General features: G+C 45.0%; 1 protein-coding gene across 4 annotated transcripts in view; it reads right to left on the reverse strand.

Annotated features, from left to right (window-relative positions):
- Positions 1-427: 427 nt before the first annotated feature.
- LOC309825532 (phospholipase A and acyltransferase 3) overlaps positions 428-14,446 on the reverse strand; it is a 30,617-nt gene continuing 16,598 nt past the window's right edge. For all 4 annotated transcript variants that reach the window (XM_082659142.1, XM_082659145.1, XM_082659143.1 and 1 more), the window contains exons 4-5: positions 9,456-9,724; positions 428-3,414 (exon numbers count right to left, since the gene is read on the reverse strand). In XM_082659142.1, coding sequence (XP_082515268.1) covers positions 3,313-3,414; positions 9,456-9,724 — 371 coding nt within the window. In that variant the 3' untranslated portion in view covers positions 428-3,312. The remainder of the gene's footprint in view (positions 3,415-9,455; positions 9,725-14,446) is intronic.

The following is a 14,446-nucleotide window of genomic DNA, read 5'->3' on the forward strand; positions in this document are numbered from 1 at the left end:
TTTGTCATTTTCTCCTTGCAATAGACCAAATTTTTCAGTATCTGTTTTAGGACTTTTATTAGGTGCAAACAATTTTAGAAGTATTATACCGTCCTAGTGAGTTGAAATTTTTTTCAGAAACTTTTTTGGAGCCTTTTTCAACACCAGCAACTAATTCTCTGATTTCCCAGATACCAACTGGGTGTTCAACAATTCAGTTCAGTTTTGACACTAACCCCTGGGAGCTGGCACAGGCCTCAGAGCTCAAGTGCTCAGTCCCCTAAGCCTGCCCTCCTTCACCTTCAGACACCTTTCACCATTCGCAAGACCCAGGCCACCTGTACTTCTGTCCATGGGCTAAAAATCAGGGGTTCCCACAACCCTTCCTAAGGTTCAATAATTTGCTAGAACAGCTCACAGAACTCAGGAAGAGGCACTTTAATTATGTTTACCCGTTTATTATAATGTACAGAACTCAGCAACAACCAAATGGAAGAGATGCATAGGGCAAGGTGTGTGGGCAAGGACCTTCCATGCCCTCTTCAGGCAGCCACTCTCCTGATACGTCCGTATGTTCACCAGCAGGAAGCTCATCAAGTCTCCTTGATCAAGAGTTTTTATAGAGCTTAATCTTCAGCTTGCCCACCCCTCACCTCCCCTTCTTAGAGATCAGTAGCCCGAAAGTTCCAACCCTCTAATCACTTGGTCTTTCTGATGACCAGCCCCATCTTAAGGCTATCTTAGTGTCCCCACCCTAAGTCTCCTCATTAGGACAAACTCAGGTTGATCAAAAGGGGCTCCTTAGGAACAGGAGAAGACATGCCTATCACTCAGGGAATTCCGAGGGTTTTAGGCGCTCTGGCCAAGAACCAAGGATAAAGACCAAAGGTATTTCTCATTATGACACACCTTTTGTCTTTTTTCTGTCCAGTCATCATGTTTGGTTTAAAGCCTATATTGTCTGATATGATTATAGACATACCAGCTTTTAGTTAATTAGTATTAACTAATTAACCAGTTTTTAGTTAGTATTTGCCTAGCATATCTTCTTTTAATTTAAAAAAATTATTATATAATTTATTTTGAATTAATTCAAAATAATAATAAACTTTTGAAATAATTTCAAAAGTTTCAGTTTATTTAAATTTTCAAATTTCAGATACTTTTCAGATGCTTACTAGGTAAAAATTTTAATATACAAAAAGTACTAGGAAGACTAGTACAGTGGTTACCCATATACACAATACATAGATTAAAAACTTATTGTTTTGTCATATTTGCTATATCTGCATCTATTTTTTAATAAGGTCATGTGTTTTACATAATCTCATACCATTTTCACACTTAATAAAATTCATAATTTCTTAATATTCTTAAACACCCAGTCCATATTCAAATTTTCCCTATTATCCCAAATTGCATTTATAGTTGTTTTTCACACTTAGTTGTTTTGTCTCCAACATGTTTTTCAGTCTAGGACAGTTTATACACACCGCCAATTTTTCTCCTTGATAACAATGTTTTAAAGACATCAGATGAGTTACCATGCACAATGTCCATCTTTTTAACTTCAGTCTTTGTGTCCTTATATTTCAATTGGATCTGCTGTAGACAGTATTCCCTGGATTAGTTGTCTAATCCAGCATAATGTTTGTCTTATACTTGGCAAATTTAGTCCATATATACTTATGGTCATTACCAATATATTTGGAATTAGTTCTTCCGTCTTCTCTGGTCATTTCTACACACCCCACTTTCTGTATGTAATGTTTATTTTGTAATTGAACTGGGTGTTTTAGTTTTGCTTTCTTGTGTTTATTCTACTTCATTCCTTTTTACTCGATAATTAGTTTGGAGGTTTATGCTCCACGCCTCTGCATCACCTTATGCCATGCGACAGAGGGGGCTTCAAGAAACCCACCCTTTAATTTGGGCCCGTGTCCCTTGGGTTTGGGGAGCTTGAGAACTGGCACGACATGTGACATCAACAGAACTGAAACAAAAAGGAAGAAAACTACACTGGGAGACACTACTCTTACATCAATGCTGGGTCATGAATGGGCACAAGCTTATCCTGGATCAGATGTGGGCCAAGCAGGAGGGAGCTGGCCGGGAGCCATTTGTAAGTCCTGTCCAGGATTCCAAAAGACTGATGGTCCCCAGACAACCAGGGCTGCCGAAGGAAACATTCGCAAGCAGACAGAGGAGAAGACTTGCCCTGTGGAGGGAAGGACAGTCGGCCCCAGCAGGGTACTTCTGAGGAACCCACAAAAGCCCCTTTCAGGAAAATGGTCATTTTGAACACCTGCCAAGCCCAGCGAGCAACAGCAGGAGACCTCAAGGGACCAACCATGAAGGTTGGTCCTTTGCCCCCAGACCCTCCCGCGAGGGCTCAGCTGCACCTACATCAGGCACGGGATGAGCCACACCCCCACCCCGAAAACCCTGAGGCAACTTTGTACCACGTGACCTGGCCCCACTGGGCAGAGCTGATTGGCCTAGTGGGGCCACCTGACCCAATGGCAGTCAATCAATCTGTAGGCTAAGTGTGGTGAGCTGAGCCAATCAGATTCTCTCTCAGGAGCTTGCGTTGGGAGCACCTCGCAGGCCACAGGGAGGGATGAAACTGAGCAGATGTGGGGAGAGCAGCCGCAGGAGCGGGTGTGGGATCAGAGACTTGGCGGTGGGGGGAGGGGTGTCGTGACAGCCCAAGTGGAGAGGATGTAGGAGTGCTGCGGGGTGGAAGTGATAAGGCTGAGAAAAGCTGTGGAGATCAGAGGGAGATAAAGGAGATTTTAACAAGATTGGCAAGAGCATATAGTCTTTCCTTATGGCTGAGGTTTGAACCCCACGGACATAGACTCCAGCTACTAAGTCCTGGAAGCCAGCCTGGGTCTAGCTCCAGGCCAAAGGTCCTGGGTGTGCAGTGGTTCCTGTTCTTGAATATCAGTCAGGTTTGTCTGTCTCCCTTGCTGCCCACGTGTATCCTCACCACTAGAAGCCCCCATTACTTGAGATAACCAGAGTCGGACTTTGTTTCCTGCACGTAAAGAATGCAGCCCACAAATAGAAAGTGAGAGAAAATCACCAAAGAGGCAGAGAACAACATGGCATCATCAGGGACAGAGCGTAGCTGCACCCTCAACAGACCACGCCAGGCAGTTCTTGCTGCACTTCCCCCAATAAAATCCTCCTTCATTGGGCTTTATTTTATTCTGTGAAAATAAGCCTTATTGTAAAACAGAATAAATCCACAAACCAAAGCTCAAACCCTCTAGCAAAGAAGGCCCCCTTAATGCATAAATTCACTGCTGACAAGAGAGTCCCTTCAAGTCATTGCTTTTGTTTCTTGTTTCTTGAGAACATGATTCCAATGAGGCCTATGGCTGCCAGGCCCGCTCCTGCGATGCCAGCTACCATGATGGCATCTCTGACCTGGAAGAGAGAGGAGGGTGGATCAGATTCTGTGCCAGGAATCTGAGTACACGTTGTACATTCAACAAGAACATCCAGCTCAGGGAGCCTCCCATGCCCCTTGGTCTTCTTGACAAACTCAGGAGTCATCTAACATTGGCAGGGAAATCGGGAGAAGAGGGCAGGATGGGGAAGGAGTGGTGGGTGGGGCCAGCTGGCCAATGACATACACAGGTCTGAAGCGGGAAACTCACTTCACCCTGTGAGTACTTAAAGCACACATCCCCAGAGGGTGGCTGTGAAAAGGACAGGGAGATGAAGCCAGATGGTTGAAATCCTGGCTGGCCAACAGGGAGCTCCCGAAGTAAGTGTGAAGTTGAAGAGTCATTGCTATTGAATCCTCAATAAACCGTGACCTCCGGCAGAGCAAAACCCTCGCTTGCCGTCATCTTCGCTGTATCCCCAGCACCCGGTCCTGCCAGGCGCAGATGTGCTCTTTGCATGTTCTTAAATGACTCAACTATGAAGAGTAGTAATGTTATACTTTACATTATTAAGATATCTGACTTGTATTGTTTGTACTAGAAAAAAAAAAACGTTGCAAAAGTAAGAGTAAGTTTCAGGGTAAAAATTGAACATGTATCAAATTTCACTCTTTCCAAAATCCAACTAAAAGTAAAATAAGGCATTTGTTTTAGGCATCATTCCACCAGGACCCAGAGAACACTAAATGCAGTGAAGGCAAAATGCCCGAAATCATGAAAACTGTACTTTTTCCCACTAACGGTATCATGAACACGGATCAAGAAATCTCACCCTAAAACCAAGCCAAGCACTTAAGCAGAACCAAGAACTGCAAAGGAAAAGGTTATAATGATTTTACGCCAAGAAGTCCAATGAGACAGTGTACTAGACTCCCAGTAATAAAAAGGATGAAAACGTGGGCTTGGTACCCCAAACCCACATCCTTACATGACTCCGCCAACTCTGCCCTTGGTACCCTGAGCACAGAGCTTGCATAGGTTGTGTATGTTGTGGCCGAAAAATTCCCACATGCCCACCATAGAGAAGACTTTGAAAAACTTCAATGCTTAAAAAGAATATACGTTGCCACTGCCCAGGCTTATCTGAGCCATACACATGTCCAGCATAGCTGTGTGAAATGCCAGGAAATACACCAGTGTAACTAACATCACAAGGTACCCAGAACACGTGTCAACAAAAGTTTGCATGAAGCTACTGACCTAAGGTTTGACTGCCGCTCAGTCTTTAGACCTTCCTGTTAAATTAAAGGTAATTAGGCTTGGCTTTGTGGCAACCGCGGTCCTGCTGGGTTCTTGCTAGGGAGCCTGCATAAAACCACTTGTATCCAGTGTTTTCCTTGCTAAGCTATGTGTCAAGGTGGGAGAAATGGTTTGCAGATAATGGAGTAGGAACCGTAAGCCCGCAGTTCTTTACAGAACCTCACAGTGTGAGGAGAAATGCTGATGGAGCCGGTTCATACAAAAGGTACTTTGTCAAGGAAAACAACAATAGCCTCATTGTTTGTGCTCATGCTTTGTACAGAGTCAAACTGTGTAATTAAATACAAGAAAATAGTATTTAGTTAGCCCTGAGAGTGCAGATTTTACAGAAAGAATGATCTTCCCAGGAGAGACAGAGCTACCTGCAGATGCCATTGATGATTTTCTTGTTGTAAGGCTGCTGGGTCCAGCCCAGCCACTGTGCTGAAATTACAACAGTTCTGATCATGAAAATGGGCTACACGGTGTGCACCAGAGGTCTTCAATCAGAATATTATGAAAGAGAAAAGTTGCCCCTCATTATCTTTTCTTGAACGTGGGCAAACAGTAATCCTATCAGACTGCAGACAATTAGCTGCTTATGCTACACGTCTACTATGAGTTAAGCCCCGGAATTGTTTCTGGGAAAAAGGCAATGCTAATGTGCTTTTCTTCACTTTCAGCAATGTTCTAAGTGGACATAAGAAGAGTAATATTATTCAGAAAGCAATTGAATTCAGACTATGAGAGATTATAAAATAACAATGGTTATAAAATATGTGTACAGAAAGTTGGCTTTAATATTTACAGTAGTTTTTAAATAATACCCTGTAATTTATCCAGGTTTATGTAATTACACAATACCATTGGCCACATCTTCAATTTCTATTTATCTTAAAATTTTATCTGACACAGAGTAGGCTTCAGCATGAGTGTAGCTCCTAGTTGCTTTTTGCTAGAGTACTATTCAGTACAAAAGCTTACTAAGAATACATTTTTGGAAGCCTGAGTATTTTTAAATAGGTAGGTGGAAAATAGGACCATCATGATTAGAATACTCTTAGGCATGGAAAGCACAAACAACATTTTGGTTTAAACCCATTGTTTCCCTTTCTAAATGGAAACTTAGATGAGTCACATATAGTCCGTTGAAGGAAAATCTAGTCTGCTTCAAAGAGCTGAACACAAATAAACATGATGACTAATAAGATCCTTTTCACACAGGAAATTATCGTCGTGAGTTAAGTGAAAAAGAGAGCTGCTGCTTTGATGGCTCTTACAAACAAAAGTACTGCTGGACGTTGTCCAGCACCCACTAAATCCACCCTCTCTAGTGAGATGGGAGAAGTGCAGAAGCTACATTTTAATTCGGTCACACCGTGTTTTATGATCATTACTCACCTAGGCCAGTACTTCCCAAGGCGGGTACAGGCTTGCCCTCTGGGGGAAGTTTGGCAATATCTACAGACATTTTGGTTCTTACACCTGGGGGTGGAGGGTGCTACTGGCATCTAGTTGGTAGAGGCCGTGGATGCTACTAAATGTCCTGCAATACACAGGGCAAGTCCTAACAATGAAGACTTATCTTCATTGTTAATGACCCCAAATGTCAATAGTGCTGATGAGGCTGAGAGACCCTCATCTAGGCCAAGAAATGAAAGAGGAAGTCTTTGGAAACAGTATACACGGCCCCTCTTTTTGGTTTGTAGTATGTTCTGGTTTCATGTTCTGTGAGGGGGTCCGGTAGGATTGCTGATGCTGTTTTATCATTGCTGTGTTGTCACGGTTTTGCCTCTTTCGGGCGGCTGGCTAGCGCACTGGGCTAATGCCTCAGGAAGGGAATGGGATGTGTCCAATTTGTATTGTTTCATTTTTCAAGAAGGTGCTTGTAGAAAGAGCAAATGATAAAAAACATTTCTTGGTTCTTTCAGTATCTCAAGATTTGGAATTGTATTTAAATGCTCAAAATATTATTTGTGCGTACTGACATGTGTATTTTACTAAATTATGTAACAATTTTGTGAAGAAATGTTCCACGTATATTAAATTGTGACTCTCTTCTTTAGTCTATTAATAATCACGAAAGGATAACTACAAATGAGATGATTTGGAGATATTTTATAAACCTACCAAATCTTCTTAAAATAGCACCCTGGATTTGGTATCTTAAACTTCCCAAATTTGTATAGTAACCTCTGTTTGGAGTTTATTGCTGCATAGGAGGGTGGACATCTACCTGAAGCAGAAGCCAGGTGTAATCAACACCTCAATTGTTATGCAGGATCACCCATGAAATCAGATTTGTTTAGCATATGTTTCTCTTTTTCATGCTGATATCATCACTGCTACTTTTTAAAAAACCTACTGTACCCAGATCTACCAATAAGTGTTAGTTTTCTCATTGAAAAAGATAAATAATTGGAAAACAGGGGAGAGAAGAAAAGAAAATCAGAGGAGCAGTCTAGGGGTACAACCTCCGAATAATCAGTGTTCCCGAATGAGAGAAGAGAAAATGGAAAATTTCCCAGAATTGAAGGAATAGGGTTTCCACATTGAAAAATGTCATAAAGTGCCCAGCATAATTCATGAAAACAGATCCACACAAGGTTTATCATAGTGAAATCTCAGAACACTGAAGATAAAGAGAAGATTCTATAAGCTTCCAGAAAGATAAAATTGGTCACGTACAAAGGATCGAAAATCAGAACCGATTCAGACTTCTCGTAAACAATAGCATAAACTAGATGACAATGGAGCAATACCTTCACATTTTTTAAAAAATTCTTTTCAGCCTAGAATTCCATACCCAGCCAAACTATCAATCAAATACGAGGATAAAATGAAGACGTTTTCAGGCATAAACAGTCTTTTTAAAATGCATCCTTTCTCAGAATCTATTAGAGGTGGTATTCCACCAAAACAAGAGAGTAATCCAAGAAAGAGAAAGATGTGAGTTGCAGAGGACAAAAGCATTAATACAGGAGAGAACTGAAGGGCATCTCTAAAGGATGCTAGTAAAGAGAGATACCAGGATGACAGTGTGCATCAAATGTGACTCAAAACAAATGTTTTGAAGGCCATTATCCCCCCTAGATAGATATGCTGAGTGCCATCATCCCCCAGATTCCTTCTGGTTGCCTCACATTTGTAATCTGAGTCATGAGGTTCCTCTCATGGACCCCCCCACTGACTTTCCCAGAAGGAGCCTCTTATAAACTGTCAGGGAAATTGAAACTAGACTGTGACCCAGAGATTCTGGGACTCTTCACCAAACACTGGCAGTATTGCCCTATCCTTCCCTAGCTAGGTGTGTACTTGCTACTAGTCAATTTTTGTATTAATCATCTTTCACATTCATATATATATATATATGTAATATATGTATATGTAAATATATGTATCACATATACATGTACTTATATACATTTTTATATATTTACATACATATTTATTGAATAATAATAACATGAGTGATTGAAGAAAACAAGTAAGAGAATACCCATTGGAAGATATCTACTGTATCATCACAGAGCATAGGATGAACTAACCAACATGCAGGTCAGTGTAATAAGTAAACACAGCTGATTATCCGCGGTATGAGGAAGGCTGAGCGTGATCCTTGTAGGGGGTGTTGGTGGATGCCTCCCCAGCAAGTCACTGTGGCCCAGACAGGCCAGTGGACAAGACAGGGGGTGAACCAAGAAAAAGAATGAAGATGAGGACCATTATGACTACTTCAACTATTACAATGTATTAAGTGTACTTTCTGAGTTGCCACTCTGCTGGCATAAGGATGCTCTTATTTAATTCACACAGTAACCCTCCTAGATCAGTATTATCACTTGTACTTCACCAGGGTTTAGAGAACATGAATCGATCTGTCTGCCAGGCCATGCCCTTGACAACCACAATGACCAAGGAAGAAGACACCAGATCTCAAAAAATTAAAAAGTACTGAAAATCAACAACCTGATGGATCTTAAACTCATCCTTTACTGAAAGAAAAAAAAATCGTACTCTTTTGCATCAACAGGCATCCAAGAACTTTTCCAAACAATGTTCTCACACACACACACACACACACACACACACACACACAAACGAGGGGGCTGCAGGGAAGGGCCAGAAAAGGAGAGGAGAAAGTGAGAGAAAATGGGAAGGAAGTTAGTTACCCAGGTGAAAAAGCAATTCAAAGAAGAGAGTGGCCATGGCCAAAATCAACTAAGTAAATAAAACACACCTGCATCACCTGGAGCCTCTGGGACTGCCCCTTGGCTTAAGGCAGGGCTAAGCACAGGGCTTTTTATAAGTCGTGGCAGACCTGGGCTTCAGCTCCCACCTCTGCTACTTATCAGCACAGTTGGAGACAACTCTCAGGAAAAGAGACAACACAGATTTGTTTGATGAAATGAATGTCCATCAACAAGTGCTGTGAGCCTCAGTTTCCACATCTGTAAAGCGGGATAGTAAAACCTGCCTCTGAGGTTGTGGGAAGGGCCCATCTCAGGGCCAGGCAGCCAGGGAGGGCCGGGCACCGGGCTGACAGTGACAGCTGTGCTCACACCCTCGGCCATCGTCCCCCGACCACACTGGTCCGCGGTGCCCATCTCCCCACCCTCCTCCCCACCCCAATGGTGACATCCTTGAGGGCAGGCTTCTGCCTCTGCTATTCTGTCGTGTTTGTGCCCCTGCCTCCAGCCCAGCCCAGCCCACCCTGATGCCCAGGTCAGCGGAGGAAATGGTCTGGTTCCCGGGGATGGGGACACACTGAGGACGCACCTGGTCACTGCGGGGGATCCCGTAGCGCAGCTCGTTGACAAAGTGCTCGCAGTTCTCGCTGGTCAGCTTGTAGAGAACTTCCTGGCCCACCAGCTCCTCTGCCTGCTGGACAATCTTGTTGGGAGGCAACGGCGAGTACTTGTCATCGTGCTTATTGTTGACCTGGTACCGGTCTCTCCCGGCCACGTCGCACAGCCGATCCTTCCTCACTATGGCCTTGTCGGTCAGCGCAGACATGAGACTGGCCATCCCAGCTCCTGCGATTTCACCTATGGATTCAGGATGAGAAACAGCGGGATCGGTCCTGAGCCGGCCCCCAGGGGCTCAGAGCAGCCCCAAGCCTGGCATCCACCACATCCACAAGGGGATGAGCAGGTGTGAAAGGGCCACAGCTGTGTGGCTATGAATAAGGCACTTATGGTCTCTAGGCCTTGGTTTCCTTATCTGAAATGAGGAGGAGTACAGTTCCACGATTTGTTGTGATTATTTTTAACCTAGAGAAGCTGGCCCCGTACACCCTCTTGTTTGTGCAAATATGGGCCCTGAGCACACCCACCTCCTTGGAGGGATAGAGTGTGAACTTTTTGTGATCCTAAAAATGCTACACTTCCTTGACACATACAAAGCTGATTACTGCAGAAAAGGTAGATGGATTTGCAGAAGTGGATCCTATCCTTCTTGGAGCAAAGGGACCAAAACCCCACAGCTGCTCCCAGAGGTGTGACACCAGGGAGGTCCATGGGAGGGGCTGGAAGAGGCAACAAATTTCCAGAAATGAAACTGCCTTGAAGCAAGGGATTTGGGCTCAGCAGAAGGACCAGGATAGTTGGGAGGGAAAGCTGATGCCAGCACAGAGATTGGGCATACCTCCTGAGGCAGCCAGCCTACACCGTGTGGGGAGGGGCAAGCTTTTGGTATGACGGCTGAAGAGGTGTGCTTGCACGACAGAGGTGGACCCCAGGGAACATCACAGAGGAGGCTCACTGTCCCTCAAGGAGCCTCTGTGGCCCTGCCGCGATCGGGAACCCCCAAGGCTCTTCTCAGCAGGGGAAGCATCCTCTTACACTGGGCAGGACCCATCTTCCACTGTAACACCATGTGACAGCAACAAGCCATGGCAAGAGGGTCTGATCAGAGTCCAGGTCCTGTTCTGCTAGGCTTTCCAAAGAGGACTAAACCCCTCTGCCCTGAGTATAATCCTGAGATTTTAGAAAATCAGAAGAATTCAGACTTGCTACTAACAAGGCACAAGGTGCTTGAGGATTCAGTGAAGTAAATAAAAGATGGTGCTGTGTTTGAGCCCCAAATTTATGGAAAGGCTCGGTGTGGTGATTGGATCAGGGGAGCTCCTGAGACCCACCCACCTTCAGCCCCTAGGCGTGGGTGGCAGGGCTGGGACTGGGGCGAGGCAAGCAAGGTGCCTGGAGCACAGAATTTCAGGAGGTACCAACTCTCAGGGACGCAAGTTCAGAGTCAACACCTAAGAGTGAGGGCTTCCTTACACTTCACACCCTGGGTGTCACCCTGGTGAGTGAGTGCACAGGCTGACGGTCAGAAGCTCTGGGATCTGATTCTGGCTCCATCACTGAATGGTCTTGACATGTAGCTTAACTTCGCTGAGCCAACACTGGGAATCCACAAATACCAGCTAAGATGGATTCACAAACACACATACATATAGGAATTTAAAGTTTCTTTTAAAAGAATTATTTTACTTTTTAAAGTTAGTCTATTAAAGAAAATACCAATTAAATAATTGGAGAGAGGGCACAAGGATATGGCAAGCAATCAGTGACTAAATTTTGGGAAACCTCAGACTTGACAGTATAGCAGCATGTGTAAGGGCAGGGAATAGAGAGTCAGACAGCCAGGGTTTGAGTCCCACCTCCACGACTTTCCTGCTATGTGACCTTGGACAAGTGGCTTAATTTCTCTAAGTCCCCAACTCCTTGTAGAATAGGGTCAGTAAGTTCTACCTGTGCCTACAGTACTGGACGGGGAGCTGCAAGGATTAAAGAAACTGACTAGGTAAGGTGCCTCCACCAGTGCCTGGCACAGGGTGAGTGCCTCATCAGTACTGGGTTGTTCTCTAAGCTTCCTTCCAACTCTAATTTCCACCGTTTTCTCAGTAGCAGGAGGTCAGTCCTCCTTGCCTCACCTATTCCACGGGGTTCCTGTGAAGCTCGAGTGAGAAGATGCAGATAGAAGCATATTTCCCTTTGAGGAGCACCACTCACCCAATGAAGGGTGTCACACCTACCCACCCAGATCCCCTGTCGTGCCATTCCCTGCTTCCTGTCCAGCAGTTACACCCACTCAGCGCAGTCAAGCAATACTGGTGCTGGTCCAAGGTGCTGAACACAGACACGAACTAGACAGCGCACCTGCCCTCAGCGAGTTTACACTCTAGTGAAAGGACACTGACAAGGAACAAACAGAAAAAATAACACACTTTCAGGTACTGAAAATGCTATGGAGAAGATTAAGCGAAGTCACATAGGAGAGGATGACCAGGGGAGGCTGCTCTCACTCGGGGTGTGGGGGGGCCACGCCCAGAAACAGGCATTTGAATTGAGACTTGAACGATGAAGAGGAGGCAGCTGTGCCGAGAGCCAGGAAAGAGCATCACAAGCAGAAGGAAGAGCAAAGGCAAGGACCTCGGGAAGAAAGGCACGTGGCGTGCTTGAGGCTGCAAGGAGGCCAATGTGGCTGAAGTCTAGAGACCCAGGAGGAGAGAAGAGGAAGCTTCAAGAAGGTCAGAGAGGCAGGCAGAGGCCAGACCACGCCAGGCTCACAAGCCACAGCACAGATCTGAAACTTATTCTACGTGTGATGGAAAAGCCAGTCGAAATTAAAAGAAGGCGAGTGACATAATCAGATTTATACTTTGGAATGATCACACTGGCTGCCCAGTGAAGGAAGGACTGACCGTAAGTGGACAAGAGGCAGAGAGACCAACCAGAAGCTGCAGTAGCAACAGGTGAGAGAGGATGGTAGCTTACCCCAGGGCACAGCAGTGGACATGCTGAGAAGTGATCAGATCGGGGGTCTGTTTTGGAGATAAAGCCAACAGGATTTCCTGATGGATCAGACGTGGGGTGAAAAGGATCAAGGATGATGCCTAGACTTTTGGTCTAAGCAACCGGATGGCATTGTCCGCTGGAGCCCTCCATTTGGGGTGTGTCAAGTTCAACATGCCAATTAGATGCCCAACTGAAGATGCCAAGTCGTCAAGAGGTTACACACACCTGAAGCTAAGCAGGGTTAAAATCAAGTTAAGGGAGACATCGACAAATAGAAGGTGTTAGAAGCCAGTGGACCGGATGAGGGAGAAGCAAGGATTAGGGTTATGGGAGAGGAGGAGCCCCCTAGACACAGGAGGCCAAGAAGGAAGGGCCCCGGGCTTCCCTGGTGGCGCAGTGGTCGAGAGTCCGCCGGCTGATGCAGGGGATGCAGGTTCGTGCCCCGGTCCGGGAAGATCCCACATGCCGCAGAGCGGCTGGGCCCGTGAGCCATGGCCACTGAGCCTGCGCGTCCGGAGCCTGTGCTCCACAACGGGAGAGGCCACAACAGTGAGAGGCCCGCGTACTGCAAAAAAAAAAAAAGAAGAAGAAGGAAGGGCCCAGTGGGAAAGGAAGGCAGCGCCAGGTGAAGAGCAGAGAGAGGCCACTCGTGTTAAATGCTGCAGAGAAGCCAAGTAAGCCGTGACCAGGATATTGATTGTATTGATGTAGCCTTGATAAGAGCTGCTCCAGGAGGGGAGTAAATACTCCCTGGTGGAGGGAACAGAAGAGAGGATGGGAAGTGAGGGACCAGCAGGGCCGTGGCGGACAGAGAGCTGCTCCATGGGAAGTTAGCTAGAGAGGACGTGAGGTCGAAGCGGTGTGTGTTTGTTTTATCAGTGGGAGATATTCCAGTGGTTTCTAGGGCAATAGGAATAATACAGAATTATTATTAATTTGAGGGTACAGTGCTTGTGAAAGTAAGAGAAGGGGGTCCAGGGCCCACACCTAAAGGCTGGCTTTTAAAATAAGGGCAGGGGCACATATATACTAATGGAATATTACTCAGTCATAAATAGAAACGAAATTGAGCTATTTGTAGTGAGGTGGATAGACCTAGAGTCTGTCATACCGAATGAAGTAAGTCAGAAAGAGAAAGACAAATACCATATGCTAACACATATATATGGAATTTAAGAAAAAAAAATTTCATGAAGAACCTAGGGGTAAGACAGGAATAAAGACACAGACCCGCAAGAGGGAAGAGATATGGGAACATATGTATATGTATAACTGATTCACTTTGTTATAAAGCAGAAACGAACACACCATTGTAAAGCAATTATACCCCAATAAAAATGTTAAAAAAAAAAAAAAGACACAGACCTACTAGAGGATGGACTTGAGGATATGGGGAGGGGGAAGGGTAAGCTGTGACAAAGCGAGAGAGAGGCATGGACATATATACACTACCAAATGTAAGGTAGATGGCTAGTGGGAAGCAGCTGCATAGCACAGGGAGATCAGCTCGGTATTTTGTGACCACCTAGAGGGGTGGGATAGGGAGGGTGGGAGGGAGGGAGACGCAAGAGGGAAGAGATATGGGAACATATGTATATGTGTAACTGATTCACTTTGTTATAAAGCAGAAACTAACACACCATTGTAAAGCAATTACACTCCAATAATGATGTAAAAAATAAAATAAAATAAAATAAGGGCAGGGGCACATTTGCACTGTAACAGAAGAAAAGGCAGATTATGTGGTTCTAGATGTTGGTGGTTTGGTTGATCAGGGGTGAGGATGGTGACATCTACCCTGGTTACTCCTAGATTTCTCTATAAATACAGGGTGAGGTCATTCATTTTGCTACCATTCTTGGTCAGCAAAAGACACATCCAAGAATGTCCACAGCAGCTGCACACAGAGCAGCCCACTAATGGAAGCATCCGATGCCCATCAGCGGAAGAATACATAACAGACTGGGC

Source organism: Grampus griseus, assembly GCF_964374135.1.
Source record: "Grampus griseus genome assembly, chromosome: 8".
Lineage (NCBI taxonomy): Eukaryota > Metazoa > Chordata > Mammalia > Artiodactyla > Delphinidae > Grampus > Grampus griseus.